Below are 15,496 nucleotides of genomic sequence, written 5' to 3'. Positions count from 1 at the left end.
GAAGAACTGCCAGGAATATATAAGGCAGCTATTAAAAGCTCACTGGAAAAGGTTTGAATGAAAGCAATTGGACACTCATTCTGTTGCTTACCAGCTGTGACCTTTGGTAAATTATGTAACCTCTATAAACCTCGCTTTCTTCATCTATGAAAGGGGAATGCTTAGACTTACCTTGTAGAGTTATGAAAGTGAAAGTGAAGTCGCTCAGTCGTGTCCGACTCTTTGCGACTCCATGGACTGTAGCCTACCAGGCTCCTCCCTCCATTGGATGGTGAGAATTAAATGTGATTGTGAAATGCTATGCATGATGACTGGTGCATAGTGAGGCTCCATGAAGGATAACTATTATTATTTTTGTTATAACCCAACATTAAATTCACTGAGAACAAATGCCTTTTATGACTCCTATATGCTAGAGATGGTGTAAGCTCCTTGATCCCGTAGGCAGCTTGAGGTTGAACTCGGTGGGTGGGATGTGGGTCACGTTAGTTTCACCAGTGGGCTTATTTAGATTTCATAATACCTCCCTCCACTTGCCACATGAGGTTTTGACATCCTTTCCTCATAGCATCCCAATTTCCTCTCAATGTATGTGAGAGAATCTACCTGGATATGTAGTCTTTTCTTTTTTTAAATTTAAATAACATTTATTAACAAAAGTATTGATTTTATTTTTAATTTTATTGGAGTATAATTGATTTACAATATTGTGTTAGTTTCTGGCATACAGTAAAGTGAGTCAGTAATACATATGCATATATCTATCCTTTTTTTAGATTCTTTTCCCGTATAGACTGTTGCAGAGTATTGAGTAGATTTCCCTGTGCCACACAGTGGGTCCTTATTAATTATCTCTTTTATGTATAGTAGCATGTATATCAATCTCAGTCTCGCAATTTATCCCTCCCCTCCTTAGACCCTGGTAACCATCTGTTTGTTTCCTACTTCTGTGACTCTATTTCTGTTTTGTTCATAAATTCATTTGTATCCTTTTTAAAGATTTCATATATAATTGATATTATGTGATTTGTCTTTGACTCACTTCACTCAGTATGACAATCTTTAGGTCCATCCATGTTCCTGCAAATGGCATTATTTTGTTCTATTTTATGGTTGAGTAGTATTTATTGTATATATGTACCACATCTTCTTCAGCGGGAGGTAGTTTTTAAAAGCCCAGCAGGTAAATCTGCTATGTTCCCTCTTTGAGAGTCCTTGCAGAATTGTTATATCAAACCAGCCAGACAAGCATTCCCAAACACTTAATTTTTGAAATCTTTTAAGCTGTGGGCTGTGTACATGGGATTTGACAATATTTCTCTTGTCTTTATAGTTATTTGTGGATGCTAAACTTTCACTCTATTTGGGGCACATCTCCTTTTTCACATATTTAATAAAAAATATTCCTTGCTAATTTCTTATAATAGTTGCAGATACAGGTTCTATCATGTTCTGTTACTTGACTAAGTTTCTGCTTGACAAAATAAGAAGGAACACTGGACTAGAAGTGTTAAGACCCAGGCTCTCCTTTCTCTTCAGACCACATCCTAGGAATGAGGAACTGTGCAACCCAGGGCCTCACGGGTTCCTAGTGTTCAGTGTAGGGCTGGATCGTAGTATCTCCCACGTCCTTCCTGACTCAAAGATTCTAGCAACTAAGTCCTGCTACTTCATAATCTAACATCTTCCTGTATATACACTAACAAAGTAGAGATCATTGAAGAAAATTACGTTAATCACAAGACTGAAGTACAATTAGCATAGTAATTGCTTGCCAATAAATGTCAAGAACCGGAAATAGTTTGTTCTCTAAATAATCTTCCTACCTAAATCTTCTTAGCCAAAGTTATTTGCTTTAAAACCTTCATTCTGTAGATAACATAAAAGGAAGGCTTTGATCCTGGTGCTATTCTCATCACAAATTTCAAATTAGTAAGCTTGGCTCTGAATCACAGAGGTTTTGATTTGCCGTTAATGTATGTAGCCTAGATTTTATAAATGTATATTCCTCTCTTCTCCTGTCTGACCTTGGACCCATGCGCCAGCTTATTTTTCCCAATTGGTCAGGGATGCAAGAGGACTCTGGTCTTTGAGACTACTACACTTTAGCAAACAGAAAGCTAAAAAAAATAAATAAATAAATCATTCTTGTGATCTTGTATTTTTCCAAGCCTGGGGACTGAGTTAGGCTGCAGCCCACCCCCACTGCCGGCTAAATCAGGACTCCTGGACCTTGAACTGTTACCTAAGCCCCCCTCCCCACCGCACCAGCTGCACTGATCATTCATAGTGACCCAGTTTCTTTTCTTATGTAAGCACCCTGCATCAAAGAACTAGAGGGAGGGTGCCGGCAGCAGGCAGCGTGTGCGGCCACGGGTGTGTTCTTGGAGATGCTGTGCATGCTCGGGAGGACGTCAAAATTCTGTCCCATGTTCCAGGAATTCTGGTCACCAGCTTTTCCGTTCCTGCGACTCGATAGACACTACTTTCAGACATGTCTGATGTCTTTAGAGCCTTGACTTCTTAGAGGGTTGTACAGAGAAAACCCAGTATGAAATGAAAAAGGAAAAAGGCGGATCCTCCTGTTTCTCTCTCATTTTCCTCAACTGTTTCTCACCCATCATCTTTAAGTTACCAGGGTCGTTTTTCCGTGTTAGGCATTTTTTTTTAATTGGAGGATAATCACTTTACAATGTTGTGTTGGTTTTTGCCGTGCAACAATGTGAATCAGCCATGAGTATACATCAGGCATGTTATGTTCTGTCTAATGAGTCCTTAAGGCAGCAAAGTACGGGAATAATGGTCACAAACATGTATGGAGCAATCACTGTTTTGGTGTCAGACTCTGCATGGGCTTTACATGCATTAAGAGTTTCACGGGGAAGGTACTATTAGCATCTGCATTTCACGGAGGAGAGAACTGAGCCTCAGAGAGGTCTAGTGTCTTGCTCAAGGTCACACTTAACTAGTGTGTGTCGAGCCAGAACACAGTCCCAGGCAGAATAGCTTCAGGACTCAGAAGTCACTCTTTCTGGCTGCCTGGAATCTGTGGGTGTGGTGAAGGGGGGACTCTATTTCTCTGGGTACTGGGGAGGGAACTGGGTCTAGGATGCCCCAGGGAGGGGTGGGTAAGGAGGGGTGGATGTATATGGCTGGGCGGGGGTGGGGGGAGGGCAGAGGAAGCACAGCTAATAAAGCAGGTCACTCTCAGAAGCCAGTGGAGGCTATGAGCCTTTCAGAGATGAAGCAGCATCTTGCATTTTAACCAACTGCAGTTTATGGACAAGTGGAAGGGAAGGAGAGGGTCCTGGTAGAAAGAAGGGGAAAGATGGAAGGAGGATCGAAAAGGGATGGAAGACAGAAGAGAAGGGGAAAAGGCAGGGAAAGATGTTGAGGAATCAGGCAGAGGACCAGACAAAAGACTTGCTGGGAGGAGGTGGGAGGTGATAGAAGGGGGAGGAAAAGATGCAGATGAAAAGAAGAAACACTGCTGTAGTCCCATAAGCTTCCTCAGCTAGGTCACAGGATCAGGAAAGGTGGGCCAGGTCGGGACCAGTGGTCTGTACACAGCAGGGAAGGGGAGGGGCTCCTGCAGTCATGGGGGTGGGAGGCTTCCACCTGCATCTCAGGGTCCTTTTTGCAGGATGAAACTTCTCTTTGCACAGTGACCCTCCTCCCTGCCTTGCTCAGAGGCGGCCCTGGGAATGTAAAAGGAGGGGGCGATAGGCTGCGCTGAGAGGGGAGGGGAAGGAAAGGAGGAGGGCTGCGATCCCCAGGGTGGGGGCAGGCGTCTTTCAAAGACACTTTTCGGGTCATCTTTGCTACAGTGCTGCTGTTCGGGTCCAGACCCTCCCAGGCCTTTCTCCCTTCCTTCCCCATCTCTCACTGAGCTCTTCCCTTGGAATGCCAGGCAATTTTAAGTACCATATTTTGCTTCAGTTCCCCTCCCACATCCTCTGAAGCCTCTGAAATGCAAGCAAACACATTTTGGATCAAGGTCACCTGGAAGGATGCACTCTACAAGGTCACTCAGCTGTGCTGTGTGATGGTGTCCTGGGGCCGGGGTGCGGGAGTGTGTCTGTCTGCTCTGTGAGGTACCTCTGCATCCTGGGAGGGACACTCAGGGTGGACATCAGAGCTGTGGAAAAGAAACAAGCCTGATTCTAGGTTATGGCTGGTACCTGGTAGCCTCTGTGGACCACACAGAGATGGTGGTGGCCGATGTTGTCTTGCTGGAGAATCCCCGGCTCTGTGGGCCAAATGTTGCCTTTGCCCTGGTGGAGCGTACTTTCATCATACCGTCCAATGTGGGGTTATTGTTCATCCCGCCTTTGGAGGAAGTGATAACGTGGGACCCACCAATGTTCACGAGCGGACAACAGGCAGAGTGGGCTCCGAAGTCATGTAGATGTGTGTGTAAATCCACCTTCCACCCCTCACAGGCCAAATGACCACAGTCATTTCACTTGAACTCTCCAAGATGAGAAGACCTGGGCTTCAAGATGTTAAGGTGTTTTTCCAAGGTCTCACAGGATTCGAACCCAGGCTGTCTGACCCCACAGCCTCTGGCTTAATAACGGGCTTGGTGTAGAGGTTATGTGAGTTGATAACTGGACTGCACACCATAGAACTTGCCCTGGGGTAAGTTCTGGATGTGTGATGGTGAGGAGGAGGAGGATGGAAAGCCATCGACTGAGAGCTGTGTGTGATGCAGGCTGGTGATTGTGATGGAAGCCCAGGGTGGAGCACTAACCCTACCTGGGAGAGTTCATGAGATAGACCACCCTCACTTACAGACCAGGGTGCTGAGGCTAGGTCAGGTTGAATGTGCTAATTACCAGTGGCCTGCCTGTGACCTGAACTGGTACTCTAGCTGAGACTGCAGTGCTCCCACCCTAGGTGGGATGGGCGGACTCACCGGGCTGCCTGACAATCTGAGTATGAGCCCACCATGCATTTTACTCCAAATCCCCCTCCCCACACAGTCTGAGCTGCTGTAACTCCATTGGATTCTCCTGCCAAAGCGCATCCCTCTCTCCATGTTGTTCTCATCTCTCATACCCTTCCGCCTCCCTTGGTGACTTTTTTCATCTTCTCTCCACCTCATCTGTTGTCTTCATTACTGGAAATGTTGTCACCAGCATGTTCTCCAGACCGCCTTGGCTTGCACTGCAGTGGCTCTCCTCTCTAGTCGTCACTGGCGCAGGCAGGCATCCCTTGAGACCATCATGCAGAGCTGGGGACTGGACCACCAGCCGCAGAAGAATGCTGGCTCTGCAGTTTGGCCTCCTTGCCACTTGCTAACCATGCGACCTTCAGCAAGTTATTTAACTTCTCTAAGCTTCATCTTTCTCTGCTGTGAAATGAAGAAACTCTCAGGACCTATGCTGTTGATTTGCTAGAAGCAGCAAATGCCATGAGGCGCACAAAGCATTTGGTGCTGTGTCTGGCCCAAAATGCGTGCCCAGTACAAATTGGCAGGGAAAAAGAAATGCAAAAAGGCAAAATGGTTGTCTGAGGAGGCCTTACAAATAGCTGTGAAAAGAAGAGAAGTGAAAGGCAAAGGAGAAAAGGAAAAATATACCCATTTGAATGCAGAGTTCCAAAGAAAAGCAAGGAGAGATAAGAAAGCCTTCCTCAGTGTTCAGTGCATAGAAATAGAGGAAAATGACAGAATGGGAAAGACTAGAGATCTCTTCAAGAAAATTCGAGATACCAAGGGAACATTTCATGCAAAGATGGGCACAATAAAGGACAGAAATGGTATGGACCTAACAGAAGCAGAAGATAGTAAGAGGTGGCAAGAATACACAGAAGAACTATACAAAAAAGATCTTCACAACCCAGATAATCACGATGGTGTGATCACTCACCTAGAGCCAGAACATCCTGGAAGGCAAAGTCAAGTGGGCCTTAGGAAACATCACTATGAACAAAGCTAGTGGAGATGATGGAATTGCAGTTGAGCTCTTTCAAATCCTAAAAGATGATGCTATAAAAGTGCTGCACTCAATATGTCAGCAAATTTGGAAAAAGCAGCAGCAGCCACAGGACTGGAAAAGGTCAGCTTTCATTCCAGTCCCAAAGAAAGGCAATGCCAAAGAATGCTCAAACTATGGCACAGTTGCCCTCATCTCACACGCTAGCAAAGTAATGCTCAAAATTCTCCAAGCCAGGCTTCAACAATACATGAACTGTGAACTTCCAGATGTTCAAGCTGGTTTTAGAAAAGGCAGAGGAACCAGAGATCAAATTGCCAACATCTGTTGGATCATCGAAAAAGCAAGAGAGTTTCAGAAAAACATCTATTTCTGCTTTATTGACTATGCCAAAGCCTTTGACTGTGTGGATCACAACAAACTGTGGAAAACTCTTAAAGAGATGGGAATACCAGACCACCTGACCTGCCTCTTGATAAATCTGTATGCAGGTCAGGAAGCAACAGTTAGAACTGGACATGGAACAACAGACTGGTTCCAAATAGGGAAAGGAGTATGTCAAGGCTGTATATTGTCACCCTGCTTATTTAACTTCTATGCAGAGTACATCATGAGAAACGCTGGGCTGGAGGAAGCACGAGCTGGAATCAAGATTGCCAGGAGAAATATCAGTAACCTCAGATATGCAGATGACACCACCCTTATGGCAGAAAGCGAAGAACTAAAGAGCCTCTTAATGAAAAGGAAAGAGGAGAGTGAAAAAGTTAGCTTAAAACTCAATATTCAGAAAATCATGATCATGATCATTCAGAAAAATTTGGATCATGGCATCTGGTCCCATCACTTCATGGGAAATAGATGGGGAAACAGTGGAAACAGTGACAGACTTTATTTTGGGGGCTCCAAAATCACTGCAGATGGTGACTGCAGCCATGAAATTAAAAGATGCTTGCTCCTTGGAAGAAAAGCTATGACAAACCTAGACAGCATATTAAAAAGCAGAGACATTACTTTGCCAACAAAGATCCGTGTAGTCAAAGCTATGGTTTTTCCAGTAGTCATGTATAGATGTGAGAGTTGGATTATAAAGAAGGCTGAGCACCAAAGAATTGATGCTTTTGAACTGTGGTGTTGGAGAAGACTCTTGAGAGTCCCTTGGACTGCAAGGAGATCCAATCAGTCCATCTTAAAGGAAATCAGTCCCGAATATTCATTGGAAGGACTGATGCTGAAGCTGAAGCTCCAATACTTTGGCCACCTGATGGGAAGAACTGACTCATTGGAAAAGACCTTGATGCTGGGAAAGATTGAAGGCAAAAGGTGAAGGAGATGACAGAGTATGAGATGGTTGGATGGCATCACCGACTTGATGGACATGAGTTTGGGTAAACTCTGGGTGTTGGTGATGACAGGGAGGCCTGGTGTGCTGTAGTCCACAGGGTTGCAAAGAGTCAGACATGGCAGAGTGACTGAACTGAACTGAATTCACTGAGGTGTTATTTTAAAAATTCCTCCTCTAACTTCAAAAAAGTTTTTTTTTTCTCTTTAACCTTCTGCTTAGCCTCTTCCTTTTTAAGTGTCCCAACTCCTCGTTCCTTTCTGCTCTCCAGGTTCCAGCCTGGAGCTGATGCTCCTGTCCTTGAATGATGGGCACACCCCAAAACTAAAAGGTCTTAATCTTTTCCCGGTGCATCATAACCTTTTCCAGGAACTGAGATCTATGTCTTCACAGTGGTTTGCCTATTTCCTATCAGATTCCTGCTCTTTTTTCCAAAGTAGCTGTTCTAAACTCTTTCTACTCTCATCGATATTCCCACTTCAGCACACACTGCACTTGTAATTATTCAATTGATTATTTTGTTATTTATTTACTTATTTATTTTTGGCTACCCTGGGTCTTGGTTGCTCTGAGCGGGGGCTACTCTTCATTGCAGTGCCCTGGCTTCTCATTGCAATGGCTTTTCTTGTTGGAGAACTTGGCCTCTAGAGTGTGGGCTTCAGTGGTTGCAGCGCACGGGCTTAGTTGCTCCAAGGCATGTGGAATTTTCCAGGACCAGGAATCGAACTCATGTTCCCTGCATTGGCGGGCGGACTCTCAACCACTGGACCACCAGGGAAGGCCCTGAATTAATTATTTTAAATGATTGCTTAGTCTCTGTTACACTAGACTAACTTGGAGTTCTGTGAGGTTGTGACCTTATCTGATTTGATTCTACCGTATCTCCAAAATCTAGTGCGTGGAGGAAGACCACCTGCAGGGCTTTCACCCCCAAATTAAGAAGAATATCAAGGCTGTTCAAATTGATGCATCTCAAATATGTCCCTCCCTGAACTGTTTGTCTTCTTCGACCCCTGCCCCTCTTTCTCTACTTTTGACTCTTAGGAAGTCAAGTTCTTCTACTTCTTGATCTTTCTCCTTCTCTAGAATTTGCCTTTACCAGATACTATGCTTTTCCCCTTTAATTGTTCTCTTCCCTTGCTCTTCTTTTCCTTCTGCCTGCAAACACATCGGGAAAGATCCTGCTTTGGAGCCATATGGACGGTAGGGAAACTTGGCTGTTCTTACCAACTGTGTGACTGGGAAGTTTATCTGACTTCCGTAAGTTTTAATGTGGAAAATGGAGTGGGTCATTTGTGCTATCTATGGGTCAGCACTGCTGTGAAAGTACAATGAGCTGCTGTGTGTGAAATCTCTAGCCCAAAGCATGGTGTGGAGTAAATACATAAAACTCTCTGCCGCAGACCCTAGATAAATAAGTAAGAAACTTATCTTCAGTTCGTACCACTTTTCCAGCTAACATCAGATAGGACCTCCTTCTGTATCCTGCGTCCAAACTACAGACTTCCCGGCATCCACACACAGCTTTTCTTCTTTCTCTCTATCCTAACATGGCCTTTCTCCTGCCTTCCTGGAGACAACATTTTATCAATTAAACACTTTCTTTTAAAAAATTATTTATTTAGATTGCATCAGATCTTAGTTGCAGTGCATGGGATCTTCATTGCGATATGCAGGCGTCTCCTTAGTTGCGGCATGTGGAATCTTAGTTCCCTGACCAGGGGTTGAACCCATGTCTCCTGCACTGGAGGATAGATTCTTAAACACTGGGCCACCAGGGAAGTCCCCTCAATTAAACTCTTTCTTTTCGTTAGCTTCAATTCCTCCTGCTCAACAAGTATTTTCTGGCCAGATCAACATTTAATCATACCCAAGGCTATCTTGGAGAAGGAAATGGCAGCCCACTCCAGTATTCTTGCCTGGGAAATCCCATGGACAGAGGAGCCTGGAGGGCTCCAGTCTACGGGGGTCTCAAGAGTCAAACATGACTTAGCTACTAAACCACCACCGAGGCTATCTTACCAAAACCCCAACAGACAGACAGACAGACAGACACACCCCAGAGCTCTTTCCTGACTTCCAGCTATGCTCTTTCTCTCCAGATATGCCCTCTGATCTCTCTGCTCCCTTTCTTGGAAGAGGCATCTAAATTCATTGTTTCAACTTCCTCCCCTCTCACTCACCCCTGTACTTAACCACAGTATGACTAGGGCTCTCATCACACCACAGTCACCCTTCCTGCCAATGGTTGCTGAATCTTGCTGCTGAGTCTAACAACCACTGCTTCTCAGACCATATCTAGCTTGATCTCTGGGCAGCACTGGACATGGTGGCTGCCTTCCCTCTGAAATGTTGACTCCCCAGGCCTTTGGAGGGCTGTGTCATCCTTCTGTTACCAAGTGCAAGTTTGCTCTGCACATCACGACAGGAAAATGAACCCGAGAGTCGGGGGTTGAGGCAAGGAAGAGACGTTAGTTGGAGAGCTGGCTGACAGAGAAGATGGCAGTCTAGCACTTCAAAATGACCATCTTATAATTGCGGGCAGGTGATCTGGAAGCCAGGCTCTTTTACAGAGCAGAGATGGGGGAGGTGAGGAAGCAAAGCAAAAAGTCCATTAATCTTGCAAACATCTCCCAGAAATGCAAGCCTCAGGCAGGGGATGTGTTAATTTCTTCCTTCCTGCCATTCACAGGTGGAGGAGGTTCTGAACAAATGCATTTTAAACAATCAGGCAGAAGGGCAGGATTCTCCGAGGCAGATCATTCTGTAGGGTTATAATAATAAAAGCAACAAAAAGCAAGTCAAAGAAACAGTTCCAATGTGGGGTCAGAACTGGCTTCTTTGCAGCACTTCTCTCTCTGGCTCTTTCACAGGCCTCTTGATGTGTGTGTATCTTCTATGCTATGCTATGCTATGCTAAGTCGCTTCAGTCGTGTCCGACTCTGTGTGACCCCATAGACGGCAGCCCACCAGGCTCTGTCGTCCCTGGGATTCTCCAGGCAAGAATACTGGAGTGGGTTGCCATTTCCTTCTCCAATGCATGAAAGTGAAAAGTGAAAGTGAAGTCGCTCAATCGTGTCCGACTCTTAGCGACCCCATGGACTGCAGCCTACCAGGCTCCTCCGTCCATGGGATTTTCCAGGCAAGAGTACTGGAGTGGGGTGCCATTGCCTTCTGCAGTGTATCTTCTAAGTAGGCTCAATAATTTTAGCATTATTATTAGTAGTAAACATTAGTCTTAACTATTTCTGGTTACTCTAACAACGTTTCTTAACTGTAGGCCTCTGCTTGTGTGACTCGCCTTTCCTGCCAGTCTCTTCTCCCTCTTCCCCTCCTGCTTTCACTTAACTTCCTTCTCAGCTTCACATCTCAGCCTAGAAGCTTCTTCCTCCTGCAAGACTTCCCTCTTCTCCTCAGCTCTGGCACAGGCACCCTTCCTGGGTACTTTCACAGCAACCTACGCTTTCCCTATCATATCACTTATCATCTATACCATAATTACCATAATTATGTTATCTTGGCTCAAATTGCTCTTTTACTGCAAGTTCTGTGAGCGCTTAACTGTGCTTATGTTTTTTGCCCAGGCTCCTAGCAGAATGCCTGGGTCGCATAATGGGTGCAAGAATAAATGAATGAACGGGTAGAGATGGCATTACTGCTGTATTAGATTGGAAGTTCACCTATCTTATATTTTTTAACGCTGCGTGTTATTACTTGTGTGAACTCAGTCTAGCCACTTTCTCTAAGCATCCATTTCCTCATCGATAAAGTGGAGAGAAGTAAAGCAATGATCCTGAGAATACTTTGCAAGTATTATCTCCTTTAATCCACACAAAGACCCAGCAAAGCTGAGCTCTGATGCAAGGAGATAAGGTCTGTACCTTGGGTAGTATGAGGCCAGAAAGTTTCCCTGGGAGGGCGATTCTCACTGATACCATTGAGGAAGGCGGAGAGGTAATTTTCTTTATCTCTGCTCGCTCACAAGCACCTGTTCTTGCTTGATGAGAAGCAAAACAAAATCTAACAGGAGCCACAAACTTTTCAATTCGAAGAATTTATCCTCTTCTGGTTTAAAAACAATAGGCTCTTGAGAGAGTAGCGTTGACATATATACACTGCTGCTGCTAAGTCACTTCAGTCGTGTCCCCATAGACGGCAGCCCACCAGGCTCCCCCGTCCCTGGGATTCTCCAGTCAAGAACACTGGAGTGGGTTGCCGTTTCCTTCTACCAGATGTAAAATAGCCAGAAGGAACGGGCTGTCTAGCACTGGGAACTTGGTGCTCTGTGAGGGCCTAGAAGGGGGGGGGGGGTGGGAAGGAGGTTCGGGAGGGAGGGGACTTAGTTATACATATAGCTGATTCTCTTCAGTGTATAGTAGCAACTAACACAACATTGTAAAACAATTAGACTCCAATTAAAAAGAAGAGAAAAAACCCAGGCCCTTCCTAGTCACTCTTCTGAGTCTCTTCACATTTGCTCCTTTAGATCATTGCAGTGTTTTAGGGTCCCCCCAACTTTTTCCTTCCATACCCTGACCACAGTGGGAAGGCACAAGGACGGGGCCTCTGGCCTGCGTCCTCCCCACGCCATGGACAGGGTCCCTGGCTCTGGTCACATGTGGACTGATCTCTGCTCCGAGGTCGCTTTGCTGGAGCAGACCCCCACCGCCCACCCCTCGCCTCTCACAGGCACTGAGTCCCCTCAGAGGCTCCCACGGCAGCAGGTGGGTATGGAAACCTGTTGAACGCCTCTTTGAGACCTTGGAGGAGACAAGACATGGCAAAGAGAGCACCCACAAGGGATATCATGGACAGGAATTTTATGATTCGTTCTCTAACGTATCCCAAGACTTTGAATAGTACTTTGTACATAAGTAGGTTTTTTAAAAAGTTGTTGAGTCGAATGAATGATTTTTAGACTCTCTTTCTGCCTAATCATTGCCAGGCCACTGTTTCACACGTACACTGATCCTCAGTTTATCTCGCATTTCTGTTCCCTCCTCTCAGGGCTTTGAACCCAAGGCAGGTATAAGGGTGCGTGGAGCCCTGAGCGGCCTCTTATATGGATCTAAACTGTGAGTTACTTTCCTCCTGCCTGGCACAGCAACAGTTTTATTTCCATCCTGCCTGATGCAAAACAACCTTATATCATGTCCTACTTTCTCCAGTCTCCTTGTCTTACTGTTAAGGTGACCGTGTGTCCTGGTTTTTGGCTATGGTGGTCATGGTGTATGCCCGTTCTTCCTGTGTAATTAACAGAAGTGGTCCCCTTCACTCTCAGAAATGTCCTGGCTAGGGTGATAAACGTCATGGCCAACCCTACCTTTGTTTAACACTTTAAGCTCAGGCCCCCAAACTTAGATTTCTTTGTGATTTAAGGTTTAGGTTTGAGAGTTTCATCGAAACCCTTTTCTCTCCCAAGTTCCTGGCTCTTAAAATTAAAAGTTTGGGTTTTTATAACTACGGTTCTAATGCGGGCAATAAGATGTCTATTTTGAAATAGACGTTTTAATTAGAAATAAAAATGTTTCAGGAAATTAAAACAAACATTTAAAATGTCACCCACGTGGGTGGTGCCGCCGGTCCATGGAATGAAGCTGGGCAGTGGCCAGTCCTGGTACATGTGCGTGGACCTAGGCTGCTCAGGGGAGTCCACGGGTACCAGTGGGGGAAGCGGGTGTGAAATGAACTGGGAGATTTCAAGTGGTATGTGTATATATATACACTACTATGTATAAAATTGGACTTCTCTGGTGGCTCAGGGATAAAGAATCTGCCTGCCAGTGCAGGAGAGTAGGAGATGTGGGTTTGATCCCTGAGTTAGAAAGATCCCCTGGAGAAGGCAGGGGCAACCCACTCCAGTAATCTTGAATTTGGGAAATCACATGGACAGAGGATCCTAGTGGCTACAGTCTGTGGGGTCATAGAGTTTGACACAATTTAGTGACTAAACAACAACATGTATAAGATAGATGACTAATGAGAACAGACTGTAGACCACTGAAACTTGTACTCAGTGCTCTGTGGTGACCTAAATGGGAAGAAAATCCAAGGAAGAGGGGATATATGTATATGTGCGGCTGATTCATTTTGCTGAACAGCAGAAACGAACACAGCATTGTAAAGCCAACTATAATAAAGAAATTATAATACTATATACTATATATAATACTATATAATAAAAAAAATCCAATTGAAAAAACAACTAAAAACTGAAAAAAAAGAGTGAATAAAAACTTGTTAACATATTGTCCTTCTAGTAAATTTTAGAAAAGAAATGACACATTCTAGCCAGAATCATTTTTTACGAAATGCAGTCTCTCCTTTGTTTTCAGTTGAATCTGCCCTTTCTCTGGGGACAGTTGGTAGAAAGTGATAGGTCTTATTTGATTTAAGGAGTGTGTGTTAAGGGTTAGGATACTTTATAAAAACTCTTTTAAGATGAAAACATCAGCCCAATGCATAGGCTAATGTTTCTTTTTCCAAATCTGTGTGATAACCCTACCCATCTTATTCTGATCAGAAGCTCCATTTGGCAATATGCGTGACATTAATTAAGAAAAATGAAAGGATATGTTAATCATTAAATCATTTGGTAGAAAAGTTATAATTGATCTTAATTAAAACATATCATTTGATAGGCAAGCTTTTTAAAAATAAAGGATCCATGTAATTAATCATTAAGGTGTGGGACCTCAAAAGTTTGTAAAAAGAGGCTGAGCACCCCTTCCATATAATAGGATGGTTTTTCTGACTTCATGGCAGTGGGGTGTTTACTTTCAGACATTTTTCTGATATTAGTAGAGGATTTGCCCTGAGACATTCACACACCCTGACCCACCCAATTTGTCTTGTGACAGATTGTTTTTTTCAGGTTGGTTGACTTGGATTGGGTGAGAACGAATTCCATATATTACTTTGGCCTCATTAGAAACACAGGCTCACCAGTAGACCCAGGGGATAGCTAACTCTGCCTTACGGGACAGGCAGTGACCACTGAGGGCTGATCCTCTAATGAGGAGCACGGCCCACCTCTGAGGTGCCTGTGTGTTTAAGAGAAGAGAATCTTCAAGAGGATGTGGAGGAGGATCAATGGGGGCTGGACAGTGGCCTAGCTAGGGCCACTCTTGCATTCTGACCACCTTTCTTTCTTTCTTCTGCAGTTCTTGAACTGAAGCCTCTCCCTATTTCTCTTCCTTTCCACACCCCTCCACATCCACAGATGGAGTGGCTGCCTTCCGCGCCTTCCTGAAGACGGAGTTCAGTGAAGAGAACCTGGAGTTCTGGTTGGCCTGTGAGGAGTTCAAGAAGACCAGGTCAACCGCCAAACTGGTCTCCAAGGCCCATAGAATCTTTGAGGAGTTTGTGGATGTGCAGGCTCCGCGGGAGGTGCGTTGGCGGTGGGGTCTTGTCAGACCTCCATCCATAACCCTCTCTCTTTGAAGGGGTTTGAGCCAGGTTTGACGGGGACTTTCTTCTGTACTGAGCCTCACTGCTCTGATGGCTCTTGATGAAAAAAGGGATCACTTTTAAGGTGCGGAGCCCAGGGATTCTATAAAAAGGAGCTCTATTAGGAGTATTTTAGCTGTCTGTCAGTTCAATATGTGCCAGCAGGAACTGTGTTTCTATAGGGATTCTGCAAGATAGATGCCAATAAATCCATGTTAGTTTTCCTAAAGGAAGGCAGCATGGCTTAATGGAACGAGCATGTACTTTGGAATCTTGTTGCAACATTAGCTCCACCACTTACTTGCTATGTGATCTTGGTCAACTTACCATGTTTCTCTGAATCACATTTTCCCCAGTGTAAAAGGGTATAATATCACCTCCCTTTCAAGACTACTGTGAGTATTAGGGGTCCAACACCTAGCCAATATTTGCCATTGCTTATTAATGAGTGATTACATTCACTTATATTATTTTATGGTATTTCATTTATTATAATTACTTATAATGGTAATATGAATTTCTATGTACTGCTATTCTGAGTTATAAAACAGGGTTTTACCTGGGAGGGTGTTATAGAAGAAAAATATTTGCTCTCTATGAATTTAGACGCGTTATGTATGTAGAACTCTTCAATTATGCTTTGACTTGGGACTCAGGAGGTCTTTGGCCAATGGCCAGGATACAGCAGGCTTCTTATAAATGTTGGTTGGATGAGAGATGTACATTCTTAACATAGTCTTTCTCCCCAGGGCGTTTGTTTCCTTAGTAG

At 44.5% G+C, this 15,496-nt stretch overlaps 1 protein-coding gene across 1 annotated transcript in view; it reads left to right on the top strand.

Moving 5' to 3' along the window:
* Positions 1-15,496, top strand: part of RGS8 (regulator of G protein signaling 8) — a 31,416-nt gene that overhangs the window by 10,327 nt on the left and 5,593 nt on the right. Inside the window, exon 5 of the mRNA XM_019975892.2 lies at positions 14,501-14,667. Within this exon, the coding sequence (XP_019831451.2) occupies positions 14,501-14,667 (167 nt within the window). The remainder of the gene's footprint in view (positions 1-14,500; positions 14,668-15,496) is intronic.

The sequence above is a fragment of the Bos indicus genome, chromosome 16 (assembly GCF_029378745.1).
Source record: "Bos indicus isolate NIAB-ARS_2022 breed Sahiwal x Tharparkar chromosome 16, NIAB-ARS_B.indTharparkar_mat_pri_1.0, whole genome shotgun sequence".
NCBI classification, from domain to species: domain Eukaryota; kingdom Metazoa; phylum Chordata; class Mammalia; order Artiodactyla; family Bovidae; genus Bos; species Bos indicus.
This window is presented reverse-complemented; position numbering and strand designations above follow the sequence as displayed.